Source organism: Coturnix japonica, chromosome 38 (assembly GCF_054131305.1).
Source record: "Coturnix japonica strain WE chromosome 38, WE-NBRP24, whole genome shotgun sequence".
Lineage (NCBI taxonomy): Eukaryota > Metazoa > Chordata > Aves > Galliformes > Phasianidae > Coturnix > Coturnix japonica.
This window is the reverse complement of record NC_140700.1, coordinates 580,031-595,004: the sequence shown is the minus strand read 5'-3', so window position 1 is coordinate 595,004 and position 14,974 is coordinate 580,031. Positions and strand designations below refer to the sequence as shown.

The window sequence follows — 14,974 nt, the reverse complement described above, 5'->3', positions numbered from 1 at the left end:
AAACAATGTGGATCTGTTTCACCAGCTGCTGCTTTGAGTGACATGGACAAGAACAACCACAGGAAGGATCCCGCTCCGGGCTGCTGTTGTGCCTGGTGGCTCAGGGGAAGCACAGCAAGCTCTGGAATGCGGGAACTGTGCACAGGAGGTACTATGGAGGGTCCTGTTTCCTCTCCTTATCTGCTGAATGTGGTTCTGGTGGCCTCATTCCCAAAAGGACAAAGTTCCTAAGTCCCTGGGAACTGGCTGCAGTGGGAAAGGACCAACCTCTAACCACAAAGCCACTATGAGTGGCCCTTGCCTGGAGTGACAGTTGCTGTCTGCATGGCGTCTTTTACTCTCAGGGGGACAGTCAGTGTGCGAACTCTGCCGTTTTGAAATGCAAGCCAGCGCATAGGTGCTCCACCTGTCTCTTTAGAAAGGAGGTAAGAGAGTGGGACTGTAAGTAACTGCTTCTCATCAGGAAGATGGTACAGTTTCTCCACATGTATTTCTAGAAATTCAGCTTCACAAGTCTTTCAGGGAACAGACGGAAATACACCTACCATGTGCTTTGTCCTTCACGATTTTCATTAGCAGAGGGGGCAGTGTCTGCAAATATTTTCCTGTTTCCAGGGCCTCTTTCTGTTTCTCAGGACCTAAACAGAAAGCATTAAGATAACTTTCAGACAAACAAGGTATTAAACTGAACGGTCTTTTCAGTGAAGCCAGTAACGATGACAGCCACCCCTTGGATGCCTGAGGGGTTCCAGCACAACTAAGGACTTAGCACAGCCTTCCCTGGAGGCACTTCTGCAAACAAAGAATGAGAACTTTTCACCACACACTGCAACTTACATAAACGCATAACAGCATCACTGAATGGGACCAGGGCATTGTGCGAGGGCAGGGCACACACACACAGGTGTGCATTCTCACTCACACCTGCAGACATGCCTGGCTGACATTAGCACTGTGAGCTGGCATCTCTCAAAGGAAGTAAAATCTCATGACGTACCCATTTGAATCGCTGGGGCTTCTGTCCTGGAGCTCAGCTGGGAAACTAGATGCCATTCAACTCCACTAGGAGCTGTCAACAAACACAGACAGAGCAGCTCCTGTCAGACACCTGTTTAGACTGGAATGACAGCACTGCTCCACAGCACTCTCCTCTCCCTGCCACACAGAAGCATCTGGCAAATAGTTGTTGGGTGCCTGCAGTGGCACCGTGACAGTCCAAAAAGGAACCGTGTGTAGAACTGCCTGGAGAAGGGAAGGGGGTGGAAGAGGAAGGGCAAGATCTAAAGGCCCTTTCCTGTGGGATTGCCCTGAGGCTCACAGGCTGGATTATGCTGAGGCTTTGGCAAAGCACTGCTTATAGGCACAGCATCGATGAGAAACATCTCCTAGTGTTGATGCCTGGGTGCAGCTGGGCCTGCCACTCATGTGCCAGGGTGCTGCTGTTTGGGTGCCATGGGATGCTGTGATTTCTCTCTTCCTTAGGGGCCTGCAGTGACTGGAAGGGGCTCAGGTGATGACATGGAACTCAGACCTGGGTCAAAAGTTGCAAAGCTGCAGAGAGGCCAGGTGGGCAGTTGGCTGGCACTCAGCAGATTTCCAGATACTCTCTCCAGGCCATGTAACACAATCTTCAGAGAAGGCATAGAAGAACATTTGGCCCCTCAAGGTTTTCTTAGTGGGGAGATCTCTGATGTACAGAGACAAAGTCAACGGGATGCTGGGAGCATGCAGCACCCAAGAAACAGTGACTACCCAAGCTTCTCATGGAGAAGAAATCACCAGGCAGTGAAAAGATGAACCCCTCCTGAACTTCCACAACCAAATTTGAGCAAAGATCATGAGATGAAGACTGGTGACTTAGCTCTGGCATCCACCCCAGGCTCAGGGACATGACTTTGCTTTGGAAATGCACCAAAGGGGCCTGCAGGCACAAGAGTGATCAGACACAGGTGAGGAGAGCTTCCACTGCGCACTGGGGTCTGCTTTGTTTTTTTTTCCTGCAGTGACCTGTGAGGACTGGCTGCAGGTCAGGGAATGACATGGCCCAAACAGCAAAGGTATAGGAGCAAAGACTGGCAAGGGCCACCTTCCCACTGAAATGTGACATTCTCCAAGTAAAGAAATACTAATGACTGATCTGTGTATGACCTTCAAAGCACGAAGAGACTTAAAAGACCTTTGGAGGTCCTTACGTACCCAAATAAGCTATTACAGCACTAATTTTTTGACTTCCAAGGAAACAGACACTCACAACTTACCTCGGAGTTTCCCCTGAGGCACAAAAGCAGCCTCCTTCCAGTCGTCTGGAGAAGTACCTATGTCATCGTCTAGAATAAAGAACAGAAGAGGGATGTTCCCATTGCATGCTGTGATCTTCCTCTCCCTTTGTGACAGGGAAGGGGCCAGGTAACGGGATGGGAGACTCAGGCCTTGATTGCCAAAGCTATGGAGGGGCCAGGATGACCTGGAGCCTGGCACTCGGCAGCTTTACAAATGCTGCCTCCTGGCCACATGCAGCACCCCTCCGGGACCATGTGGAAGAGCATACAAAGAAAAGGTGCCTGAACCCATCTGGGCTACAGCTGGGGGTCTCTGCTGGGAACCGGGATTTTTCTATAATGAGCATCAGGCAGCTGGAGCAGAAATGCTCATGCTTTTCCCAGCACACATCTTCCGAGTTCTCCCCTAGGACACCACCAGGATGAAGAGCATGCTCCAGCCAGCCAGCGGCAGAGCCGTGGGAGCACAGGGCTTCCTCGTGCCCTTGCCCAGCTCCAGTGGTGCTGCCTGTCCCCCCTGTCCAATTCCGCCCCCCCCTCCCCCCCCATCGAAGGCAGCCCTAGGGCAACACGGCACAGAGCCATTGGAACCAGAACCTGGGCTTCTCACCCTCAGTTCCGCTTATTTTTGACCCCATCTCTAGCCACCCACCTGCTCCTGCTGCTCGCCACAGAGCAGCACAAGTCTCCTGACAACACATGGCTATCAGTAGGAGGAAGGCAAGGCAGGTGGGAGGCCATGGCCCCCAGAACTCGTGCCATGCTGCCACCACCACCGCTACAGCCACAACAAGTGCTGCTACTGGGGCACAGAATGCCTAGGGCACGCAGCTGGGCATTGTGACCTTGTGGCACAAGGTAGCTATGCGGCAGGGCATAGTGACCTCACATCCCCAGGATGCTGGCTGGGCCTCCACACGGGCTGCTCCTCCTGTGCAGCAGGGCTGCACAGAGTGGGTGCTTGTGGCACCCCTTAGTGGGTGAGTGCCAGGCTGCTGGGGAAGAATTACTGGGAGCGTGTCCTGCTGGGCAGATCTGTTCCACCGCAAGGACCAGGCTCCCCCTGGGCTTGTTATGGACGCTGTCCCTATGGCTGAGGCTTCCCAGTCATGTAGAGCAGCAGGAGACCATGGCAGATATTTTCACATTTGCATTGTGGAAATAGAGAATTGTGGAATGGTTTGGGTGGGAAGGGACATTAAAGACCCAGAGAGTCTGTCAAAGGATAAAGAAAATCGCACCAGTGTTGTTTTTACTGCTTTGTGCAAATCAAAAGATTGCGTTTTGTCTTTTAATGGCCAAAAAAGCCATTTCTTCAGTGACATTATATTTGTCACAGACTCTAACAAAAATGCAAACTGAGCTTTATCTGTAGCATCAATACTTTAGTATTTTGCAGCTTGTATTTGACAGTTCCCTCCCAGCCAGTTGCCCGTGCCTTTCTCTCAGCCCATGAGAGCACCACTTACTGCCTCTAGGGACTTGGAAACTGGCAGCATGATGGCCAGCACACACACAAACTGCATAATGGCTCCATAGAAGAGTCCGTGGCGCAGCATGTTCTCCATTAGCGTGGGCTCAGGGATCTCAGGTGGCCAGAAATGCAGTTCAGCAGCCATAGCGCAGACAGCTGCTGCTCCACTGCTCTCACAGAGGCTGCCTGCTGTGAGGGGGGAAAAAGAGGCATCGTTACTCACAGGCACTGCGATGGGGTTAATATTAAACTCTCAAACTTTCACAGCAAATAAGAACATCCACTCACAAAGAAAATGTGGAGAGGCCACAAAAGAGAAATACCACTCATGAAAATCTTTGTATTTAGACATTCAAACTAACAATGAACTTTGTCTTTACCTAACCGTACCAACTCTGTGCTAGAAATACGATGTTCTGCTGCAGAGTATAACTTGGAGAGACCAAAAGCAGCTAAAACCTGCTCCACTCAGTAATTTGACCATCTGCTGATATTTGGTTCTTATCTCCCTTGCTTTCCAGTTGCTCACTCTTTAGACACACACAAATCACATTGTAAGGATTACAAAAACACTATTAGCCAAAACATTTATGCTGGCAGAATCTTAACGTTCGAAACATGTAAACTGGTTGCAAAGAAGAAAGTGAAGACCAACACAGTAACCAAATACTAACTGATACATAAGGCTTCTCTCACACATCCTGAAAACAGAACCGCCAGCCTTAATGAACTCTGTTCTTCAGACACTGACTGAAATGCAAGTATTACCTGTAGCAGCCTGGATCTGGCAATAGTCAAAGAACCCTTTACCTCCAGCTCCTTAGCATCAAAAGACCACAGATTCTGCTGGGGCAGAATTTCATTGAAGCCTTCAAAAGAAGCTTGTGTCTGTTCCTCAGCGCCTCGGGAAAGTCTCCATTCTGCTACCAGCCTGGAAAAGACACAGAAGAATCATTTAAAACGGGCTACGCTAACCCAAGTTCATCTTTGTTAGTTTGTTTTGAAATGAACTGTAAGCTGTGTTAAGAAAAATGATGGAAAGTTCTGGGGGCAGAGCACTGTATAACTGTATTCTAATTGTATTCCCAACCTTCACTCTGCGCAAACAACTTTAAGTTAAAACCCCACGTTTCCAACCACTCAACTACAGAAAGGATTTTAGGCTACAACAGAAGGCAGCATTTACTCACTGATGATATTAATGAGAGCACAGCAAACCCCTGGTATTCGGAGGAAGAAAAAAAAAGCAGAGCTGTACTCATCTAATATGTTCCATATTTGTTTCTGTTAATCACAAAACTTTGCCTGTGGTAGACACTCCACTCTCCATTAAGAAAAGGGAGAAAAGCAGGCAGGAGACCCAAAGAACCTGAACCCAGGGAGAAGCAGATATTATGCTGAATTCAAGCCTAACCTGTCAGGAGAACTGGAATCGAAAGGAGAGATGAAACTCTGGGGAACGCAACACAGGACACAGAGTGTGACAAAAGAACATTGCTTAAGCTGCAATCTGAGCTCTCCCTGGCTTCCTCAAAACCAGAAGAGAATGGTCTTCTCTCTGTCCCAGTGAGTATTTTGCACAACTGCCAATGCCAATACGTTCCTTCTGCAAATGTCGCCGTTTCTGTGAAACCTTTCCAGATGACTCGTGACTAAAGCAACTTCTACTCCCTCATTCCTCAAAACCTTCCCACAAAAAAGCCTTCACAGATCAGATGGTAGGAAAGAGGAAATTCTACGGCCACAGCAATAAAGCGCGCAGAGAGCCCATCTGTTGCACACAGAGGAGTGAGCCATGCTTAACCAACACTGCTTCAGCACACGCTTACAGTAAGGCACACCTACCTTGCACTGGCCGCGCAGGAAGCTCATGACGCAGCTCCAGACTGCTCTCCTGAGACCCAGCTTCATTTCACAGCCACTCACGCTCTGCTGCTGGACATTCTGCAACGGAAAAGCCACTGGATGCAAATCCCATCCCTCACAGATGGTATCAGACCTCCGCTCTCATGGCAGTCGCACTCACAGCGCCGGGGGAGAAAGCAGACGTGTGCTTACCGAGCGAGTGCTGTTTGCTACTCCTGAACCCCAATTACTTCCAACAGTGTTAAATTACCCCTTGATCTCAAAGCAGAACAAAACAACAAAATGCCACACCAATAGTGAATACATAAAAACAAACAACTCCTTGGGCCTCAAGGGGAGGCTGATGCACAGGCCACAGCTGCCAACGTGAAGCTGGGCTTCCCAGGGCAAACAGTAACACACGGTGCATCAGAAGCTGAAAGAGCCCTCAGGGAAGAGAGGCCAACTCAAGGGGCTGAGCACGGGACACCCTTCTTCCTGCCGGGCTGCTTCCCCTCCTCTGGTTTCTTTCTGTCGGACCTCAGAGAGTAAGGAGATGCTCACAGCCTGTCACCAGCACTTATGGGTTGGCTGAAAGGCCACAGGTTGGGAAGACCAACAAGGAAAAGTAGGAAAACGTGCACCATGTCAAGGGAGAGATGTGAAACTGACTGCTTCATCACCCTGCGATTGCCAACCTGAGCGAGGGACACTCTGACCAGCTACTGAAAGAGGCATCACCAGGTTTAGAAAGTTCGCTTCAATTTTATTGCGTACAAAAGGACTCGGCTTCTATTTATTACCCCGCCCACACCCCAAAATGAAACCCCAGTGCCCAGGATTTCCACTTAGCAATCAGTCACTCAGCCTCCAGTCAGACCCAAGACCATGGGGATATGTCACCTCCTCCCTCTCCAGTCCCAGCCAGCCCTATTTCAGCCTAACCCTACACCAGGCCTGGACCTCAAGAGACACACCCTGAAGGAACACAGCATCTCCAGCTCTTGCCATACATCAAGTCCTGCCTAAGTGAAGCCCTCTTTGCTTCTAACGCAGCACAAGTCCTTCCTGTCCAGTTCACTTCCATCATCTCCACTGTCCACGACATGGAAAGCACGGCTGTGCCGGTAAACTGGACTGTTCAGTCAGCTGCCTTTGGTGCCACCTCTGAGGAAGCACTGCAGGTGGTTCTGCTGTCCTTTGTGGCTTCTTGCTCAAGCCATCATCGTTGCTTTCTGCTTTCCTTCTCAGCTTTCTTCCTCAGCTGAGCAGCACTTGCCTTGCCTCGGCTTTCTTCATTCTCTCCCAAGTCTCAGTCCCCAGACTCTCCGAGTCCTACAAGAATCAATTCAGAAATGTTCAGGAAACCTTCTCAGCTAACAACTGGCTGACAGCTTGCTTTGGGAGCTCAAGTCACCCTCCTGGGCACGCTGGGCTGCCAGAACTTGGAACCGCCTTCCTGACAGTCAGGCACACAAGAATCTCCACCCCTGTCTCGTTCCCCAAATCCCATGCAAACCAGAGCCTAAAGCCCTTTCCTGCAAGGTGGTCCCTTCATGGGCAGGTGGACCCTCTGCCTGGCAGCTCATAGCGTGCAGCAGCAGCCACAGGATAAGACGAGCTGGGACCTCCAGACTGCTGGCAACAGCTACAGATGGTTCCCTCCCAGCCGGTTGCCCGTGCCTTTCTCCTATCCCATGAGAGCACCACTTACTGCCTTTGGGAACTTGGAAACTGGCAGCATGATGGCCAGCACAGAGAAGCTGCAAAACGGCTCCATAGAAGAGTCCATGGTGCAGCATGTTCCTCATTAGCGTGGGCTCAGGGATCTCAGGTGGCCAGAAATGCAGTTCAGCAGCCATAGCGCAGACAGCCTGCTGCTTTACTGCTCTCACGGAGGCTGCCTGCTGTGAGGGGGAAAAAGAGGCATCGTTACTCACAGGCACTGTGATGGTGTTACTTCCTGCTAGAAACATTTCCAGGCTGACTTAGAGGAGTGCTCTGAAGCTTGGTCACCTTGGGCTACCGACCCAAGAAGAAAGAGGGACATCAAACTTGCATTTCAGTTGCCCTTTAGCGCCTGCCTCGGAAAAGAGCCCTCAGCCTTCAGTACTGCTGCACTTACAGGTGAGGGGAAGAGAAGCAAGAGAGGATGGGTGGACGTCAAAGAAAGGAAAATTTACCATGCAAGAATAAACCTATCCCTGAGCTCCATCACACACATGTGAATACTGCCTTACTAATATGAAGAATAACATCATTCACACAGCTAAATTTACTCACATTCACGTACCTGGTTGTGGACATGTTCGAGGCCTCGCTGCTGCTGTGCTGTTCAACGGCGGCCACAGCAATAAAGCGCGCAGAAAGCCCATCTGTTGCAGACAGAGGAGTGAGCCGTGCTTAACCAACACTGCTTCAGCACACGCTTACAGTAAGGCACACCTACCTTGCGCTGGCCATGCAGGAAGCTTATGACGCAGCTCCAGACTGCTCTCCTGTGGCCCAGCTTCATTCCACGGCCACTCACGCTCTGCTGCTGGACATTCTGCAACGGAAAAGCCACTGGATGCAAATCCCATCCCTCGCAGATGGCATCAGACCTCCGCTCTCATGGCAGTCACACTCACGGCGCCGGGGGACAAAGCAGACGTGTGCTTACCGAGCGAGTGCTGTTTGCTGTCAGCTGCTGGTAGGAACCCATGCCTAACCCTACAGTACCAACAGTAATCTATGCCTAATTCTACTATGGGAACAATCAACTACTTCTAACACTAAAGAATGAAGAGGAACAAACTCCTAACAGGAAAACACCAACTCCTAACACTAAACCTACTCGTAACCTACTCATAACACTAAAAAATGAACAATAAGCAATGCCTAACTCGAAAACACGAACAATAACCTATGCCTAACTCGAAAACACTAACAACAACCTACACCTAACTCTAAAACTAAACTAAACCCAAAAACCAACTACAGAAACAGGGACTGGAACAAACAGGGTAAAGATGGGACTGGGGGCCCACAGAATGTGGCTGCAGAATAGGCCCAAAGGAGGAACAGATGTTACAAAAATGCCACCCAGCTAATGCCGGGGGTGGGGGCCGTGCAGCGGGTAAGGAGCTCAGCGCCTGGACCAGTAACGGTGGAGCTGTGACCATGCCAACGCGGGGCCTGGCACGGTGGTGTGGTGCCAGGCCAGCTATGCCATGGGCAGATCCACCTCCATGGGCTCCTCTGCAGGTGGATCCACCTCCATGGGCTCCTCTGCAGGTGGATCCACCTCCATTGGCTCATCTGGAGGTGGATCCACCTCCATAGGCTCCACATGGGTGGTGGTCACGGGGCTGGTCCAGGCATGATGGAAAATGGCTCTCTTACCCCTCCTCTGCCTGGTGGTCATGGCGGGCCCCCTCCTCCTTCTCACTCCTAGGGCCCCCAGCTCCATCCTCCCGCCTGAAACAGGGAAAACTTCTACCCTAGCCCTCTTAGCTGCCGACATGGCTGCTAACTGCCACAGCTGTCAGAGGTGAGTGTGTTGCGCGCGGCAGCGGTGACCAAGGTGATATAGAGAGGGTTCTAAAATGGCGGCCGCACTGCAGGCACTGGCGTTCCACATAGGATGAGGAGGGGGCTGGAGGGCAGGGCACGACATGGGAGCTCCAAGGCGCTCCCTGTGCCCAGTGGGCAGCCCTTCTCTCTGGCCAGCAAGAGGGCACAGAGGAGCCGGCCCCACGTAAAGGGCCCTCGGCCTCCTTCAATCTCCTTCACTCCCCTCCTTCACCCTCCTTCACCCTCCCCCTTCTTCCACAAGGGAATCTTTTCGGGCTCCCATACTGTCGTGGTTTTGTATTTTTTTTCTATTGGTATTCACAGTATCACAGTATCACAGTATCACAGTCTTGTGCGGGTTGGAAGGGACCTTAGAGATCATCGAGTCCAACCCCCGGGACCCAAAATTAACGTCTTGTTCCGTGTCTTTCCTCTCGCTTTCCTTCCTACCCTTTCCCTTCCCTTCCTCACCCTCGTCCCCCTCCCCTCCCTTCCCTTTGCTTTCTGGCCACCCTCGCTATCCAGCTCTGCCCCGGAGATGCCTCCAGCAGCTCATCTCCACAGGCAATAAATGCTCGCACTGTGTTTCTTTGCACGTGCGGATCGCACACTCCATCAGCACAAAGCAGTTACAAACAGGTGACTGTCCTTTCCCATCCCCTGCCGGTTTATGCAGAGCAACACAGTGCACCCGGCCCTTGGGCTGGGGGTCCTGATGGTGCTGGGGCTGATGGTGGCTGAGGCCGTGAGCAGCCAAAGGAACAACCAGGACAGCTGCCAGCCCTGCAGTGAGACACGTCTCCCTCTGGAGCACCCAGATGGAAGGGCTCAGTCAGTCCGTGCCCAGCACACAGAGCTCCCTGTAACTGGCATCCTCCCCCCTGAGCCCAGCAGTGGATATTTCTCCTTAAGTCTTTTGTGATGAAATCAATGAACCATCTCTTCCTTCTCCTGCTGCCTCCAGTTGTCACCTCTGTGGGATGGAACAAGGTTTAGGGTGGACTTTGAGCTCTGTATGTCTTGGGGACCCAGTGGACTCCTGGGACACGTACCCACAGCAGCGCTCTGTGCCTTCATTTCCCTCTTTGCAGAGCAGGGATGGACCCCCTCTTCTCCTCCAGCTTCTTTCATTGCACACAAGTCCCCAGATCTGCCTCTGCAGCCATAAACCTTCCCAGAGAACTTGTTCTCCCATAGGGCAGACACAGTCACCCTCCTCACTGCGCTTCAGGTTGGCTGCTCTCAAAGAAACAGAGATTTCAGCCTCACCCCATCACAATGCTGACCGTTTCCACAAAGGAGAATCACCTTCTCAAGAGGCTCCAACTGTGCCCATGTACACAGTGTCACCAGTGGACCAGTTACCCCAGAAGTTGCCAAAGTGTGTGGTGGGACAACTCACATGGTCTGGTGATAAGGAAAAGAAACTCTGGTCCTTCTGCCCTGGTCCTGATGCTCCCTGAAAGGGGCTTCCATGCAATGCTCTACAGAGGCAGAGGACTTGCTACATTTAGAGGTGCAGAAAAACCTTTTTCTCCCCAGCTTCCCTCTTGGGACCAGTGACAACTTCTGCTAATGGAGAATGCATTGCAAGAGACCCTGGGCCACCTCCGCGGCCTGAGACCACCACGATTAAACAGTGTCACACCAACAGTGTAGGACACTGTTCTGTGATTTCCCCACGCTGGTACCCACAAACACCTATCCACACACACACACACAATGCTTTGGGTTTGGTTTAAAGGAATCAGAAACAGCTTATAGGCTTTAAACAGCAAATAGCCCATAACAATCTGCAGACCCTGTAAGTCTCTCACTTAAACCACTGCACCAGATTTGTACCCAGAGGGCTGAGAGGAGTCAGCCTGGGAGGCTGATGGACTGATGCTCAAGACAGCAGGCAAGTGAGTGAGACCATCACTGCACACGTCACCTTTCCAGTGGCACTGGTTTTCCTGGCAGCTGCTCCCAGGGCAGAGTAACAGCCCAGCAGGGACCTGAGATCAAGCTGTGCCACCAGACCTTACAGGGAGCTCGAAAGAAGCCAGGAGGGGAGCATTGCATGGGCAGAGCTTCCTGCTGATGCCAAAGGCTGGCACAGTCTGGAGCACACACCTCTGCCTGTTTGGCTCTTGCCCGGGCAGATTGCAGCTTGATTACAAAATCACACAGAATCACAGAGTTGCAGGGGTTGGAAGGGACCTCTAGAGATCATCGAGTCCAACCCCCCTGCCAAAGCAGGCTCCCTACACCACACCACACAGCTCAGCATCCAGGCGGGTCTTGAATATCTCCAGAGAAGGAGACTCCACCACCTCTCTGGGCAGCCTGTTCCAGTGCTCCGTCACCCTCACCGTAAAGAAGTTCTACAGCACATTCGTGCGGAACTTCCTATGCTGATGTTTCATCCCATTACCCCTAGTCCTGTCCCCACGCATTACTGAAAAGAGACCAGCCTCGCCACTATGGCCCCCACACCTCAGGTATTTATAAACCTGGATCCAATCCCCTCCCAGCCTTCTTTTCTCAAGGATAAACAGACCCAGTTTGCTTAGTCTCTCCTCATAGGGGAGATGCTCCAGGCCCTTCACCATCTTTGTGGCCCACTGCTAATGTGGCCTTCTGGGATCCTGTTTGCAATAGAAAAACACACGAAGGCTGCCAGCCACTGCAACACGCGCTGTGAAACCCCTGGCACTGCTGAGTCCGAAGAGCAGAGGAGAGAAGCATCTGCCTGCCATGGACGGGCTGCGGCGGGATTGAATCCTGCCTTCGAATCGGGACACCGCAGAGCCTCCCTGGGGACCCAAAGACTTACGGCAGCGCCAACACAGCAGGCAGAAACGCGACTTGCTCCTGACTGCCCGCACTGTTCAAAGCTCCCTCCCTCTCCCTCTCCCTCCCTCCACGCTATGACGGCAGCCCTTCAAAGCAACCAACACAACCATGCCAAACCGCAGCCCGGACTTGTCCCGCTCACTGCAATCCAGACCCACTCCATCCGTACAAACCTTCATCCACGCCCACTGCCCCAGCCCAACACGGCACCGAGGCGTGCGGATCCATTGGCACCAATTCCAGCGGGGAGTCCTCATTCACACACCCGGAACAACAACGCACACCAACACGGCCGGGGCCGGCTCAGGCTCTGCCTCTAGGCTTTTGGGGCCGGCCGGGTGACTCCGCAGCACAGCGAGACCGTGGAGCCACCCGGGAGCCGCCTCTACGTGCCGCCAGCGCCGCGAGCTCCTCCCCCGACAGCCCCTCCGTGCCCCCGCACCAAGGCCCGACCCCGTTCGCAGCACAGAACCCGCTCCTCCCGGCCCCGCTCACCAGCCCCGCGTCGCCATGCCGCCATGGCCCGGAAGTGCTCTCCGCCGCCTGCAGGAAGCACTTCCTGTCACGTGGCTCAGGCCGGGCTGGGGCCTGTTGGGGGGGGACGGCTGCTAGAAAAGGACCCAAAATTAACGTCTCGTTCCGTGTCTTTCCTCTCGCTTTCCCTCCTTCCCCTTCTCTGACAATGAATTTCAGTACAGTATTTTACCATCCAGTGCTGCTGATGTCGTGTGATTCACGTCCTTGTTCAATATTGCAAGTCATTTACCTGGACTTGAGCAAGGCCTTTGACATGGTCCCCCACCACATCCTCGTCTCCAAACTGGAGGGATGTTGTTGTATTAGTTGAAATACAGGGAGTTTATCGGGATGTGACGTGGCAGGCCCTTCCCCATTTCTGTCAGAATCTCGGTGCCGTGTAATGCAGTGGGCGTACACGAAAGGCGTAGTTTATACAAGTGTGTGTGTGCTTCAATAAATGGCCATTTTACTGCTCACCACCTTGGTGTCACTTCGGTAATTGGCCTCGCTGTGTGCTTCTGCAGGAGGCAAGATCGTAAAGTCATTAACGATCGTAAAGCCTTCAGGATGTGGATTTGATGGGAGGACCACTCGATGGATAAGCAATTGGTTGAAAGGCCGCAGACAGAGGGTGGTGGTCAATGGTTCTATGTCCAGGTGGAGGCCGGTAACAAGCGGTGTCCCCCAAGGGTCTGTCTTGGGACCGGTGCTCTTTAACATCTTTATTAATGACATCAATGAGGGAACTGAGTGCACCCTCAGCAAGTTTGATGATGACACCAAGCTGAGTGGTGCAGTCGATACACTGGAAGGAAGGGATGCCATTCAGAGGGAACTTGACAGGCTGGAAAGCTGGGCTTGGGTGAACCTAATGAGGTTCAACAAGGCAAAGTGCAAGGTTTTGCACTTGGGCCAGAAGAACCCCAGGAACCAGTACAGGCTGGGAGGAGTGGTCCTTGAGAGCAGCTCGGCAGAGAAGGACCTGGTGGTCCTGATGGGCGAGATACTCAACATGAGCCAACAGTGCGCTCTGGCAGCTCGGAAAGCAAATGGGATCCTGGGCTCCATCAGGAGAGGGGTGGTCAGCAGGGATAGGGAGGTGATCGTCCCTCTCTACTCGGCTCTTGTGAGGCCCCATTTGTTGTACCGTGTCCAGGTGTGTAGCCCTCAGTAGAAGAAAGACATGGAGATTTTGGAAAGGGCCAGAGGAGGGCCACGAAGATGATCAGGGGGCTGGAGCACCTCACCTATGAGGACAGGCTGAGGGAGTTGGGTTTGTTCAGCCTGGAGAAGAGAAGGTTGCGGGGTGACCTCATTGCAGCCTTTCAATACCTGAAGGGAACCTACATCCAGGAGGGGAGTAAACTCTTGGAAAGGGTTGACAATAGCAGGACACGGGGAAACTGATTTAAGTTGAAGGAGGGAAGATTTAGGTTGGATGTTAGGGGGAAGTTCTTTACTAGGAGAGTGGTTAGGTCCTGGAACAGGCTGCCCAGGGAGATTGTGGATGCCCCGTCCTTGGAGGTGTTCAAGGCCAGGTTGGACGGAGCCATGGGCAACCTGATCTATGAGGAATCTATGGGGATCTATGGGGTCTCTATGTGGATCTATGGGGTCTCCTGGGCAACCTGATCTAGTAAATGTGTATGTTTGGTGGCCCTGCTAGGCAGGGGGGTTGGAACTACATGATCCTTGAGGTCCCTTCCAACCCAGGTCATTCTGTGATTCTCTGTGGGGACTGTATGGGGTTGTGGGGCCTGTTTGGAGTCTGAGGTGCTTGTATGGGGTCAATGGCGCCCATATGATGTTGTGGGGCCTATATGGGGTTGTGAAGACAGTATGGGGTCAATGGGACCCATATTGGGTTGTCGGGCATGTATGGGGCCTATGGGACCCATATGGGGTTGTGGAGCCTGTGTTGGGTTCTAGGGCCCGTATGGGGTCTATGGGGCCCATATGGGGTTGTGGAGCCTGTATGGGGTCTATGGGGCCCATATGAGTTTGTGAGCCCTGTATGGGGTTGTGGGGACTGTTTGGGATCCATGGGGCCCGTATGTGTTTCTGGGGCCTGTGTGGGTTCTATGGGGCCTGTATGGGTTCTATGGGGCCTGTATGCAGTTGTGGGTCTTGTATGGGTTCTATGGGGCATATATGGGGTCTAAGGGCCTATATGGGGTTTGTGGGGCTCATACGGGGTTGTGGGGCCTGTAAGGGGTCTATGGGGCCTATATGGGTTTGTGGGGTGTGTCATGGTTTAATAATTTTGTAATTTTGCTATCAGTATTCCACATCATAACATCATATAACGCATGAATAATTTTACTGAATCTGCAACTTACAGAAGAAGACTACATCTCCCAGAGAGCAACACGATAGGTCACGGGACCTGGACTCTATATTAACTTGGTCGCAGAACAGACTGTCGTCTTTCGAGTTCTAGCGTTCAGGGGAGTGTGTGGGAGCC

At 52.3% G+C, this 14,974-nt stretch overlaps 1 protein-coding gene across 14 annotated transcripts in view; it reads right to left on the bottom strand.

The window, feature by feature from the left end:
* LOC116652619 (E3 ubiquitin-protein ligase Itchy-like) overlaps positions 1 to 12,547 on the bottom strand; it is a 260,369-nt gene extending 247,822 nt beyond the window's left edge. The window contains exons 1-9 of one of the 14 annotated variants that reach the window (XM_085526989.1): positions 12,487 to 12,547; positions 8,048 to 8,146; positions 7,892 to 7,973; positions 5,599 to 7,505; positions 4,564 to 4,684; positions 3,749 to 3,942; positions 2,259 to 2,327; positions 998 to 1,069; positions 546 to 638 (exon numbers count right to left, since the gene is read on the bottom strand). In XM_085526989.1, the coding sequence (XP_085383115.1) occupies positions 546 to 638; positions 998 to 1,001 (97 nt within the window). In that variant the 5' untranslated portion in view covers positions 1,002 to 1,069; positions 2,259 to 2,327; positions 3,749 to 3,942; ... (3 more) ...; positions 8,048 to 8,146; positions 12,487 to 12,547. The other 13 variants (XM_085527003.1, XR_014938692.1, XM_085526991.1 and 10 more) reach the window with 13 other exon arrangements.
* Positions 12,548 to 14,974: the final 2,427 nt, after the last annotated feature.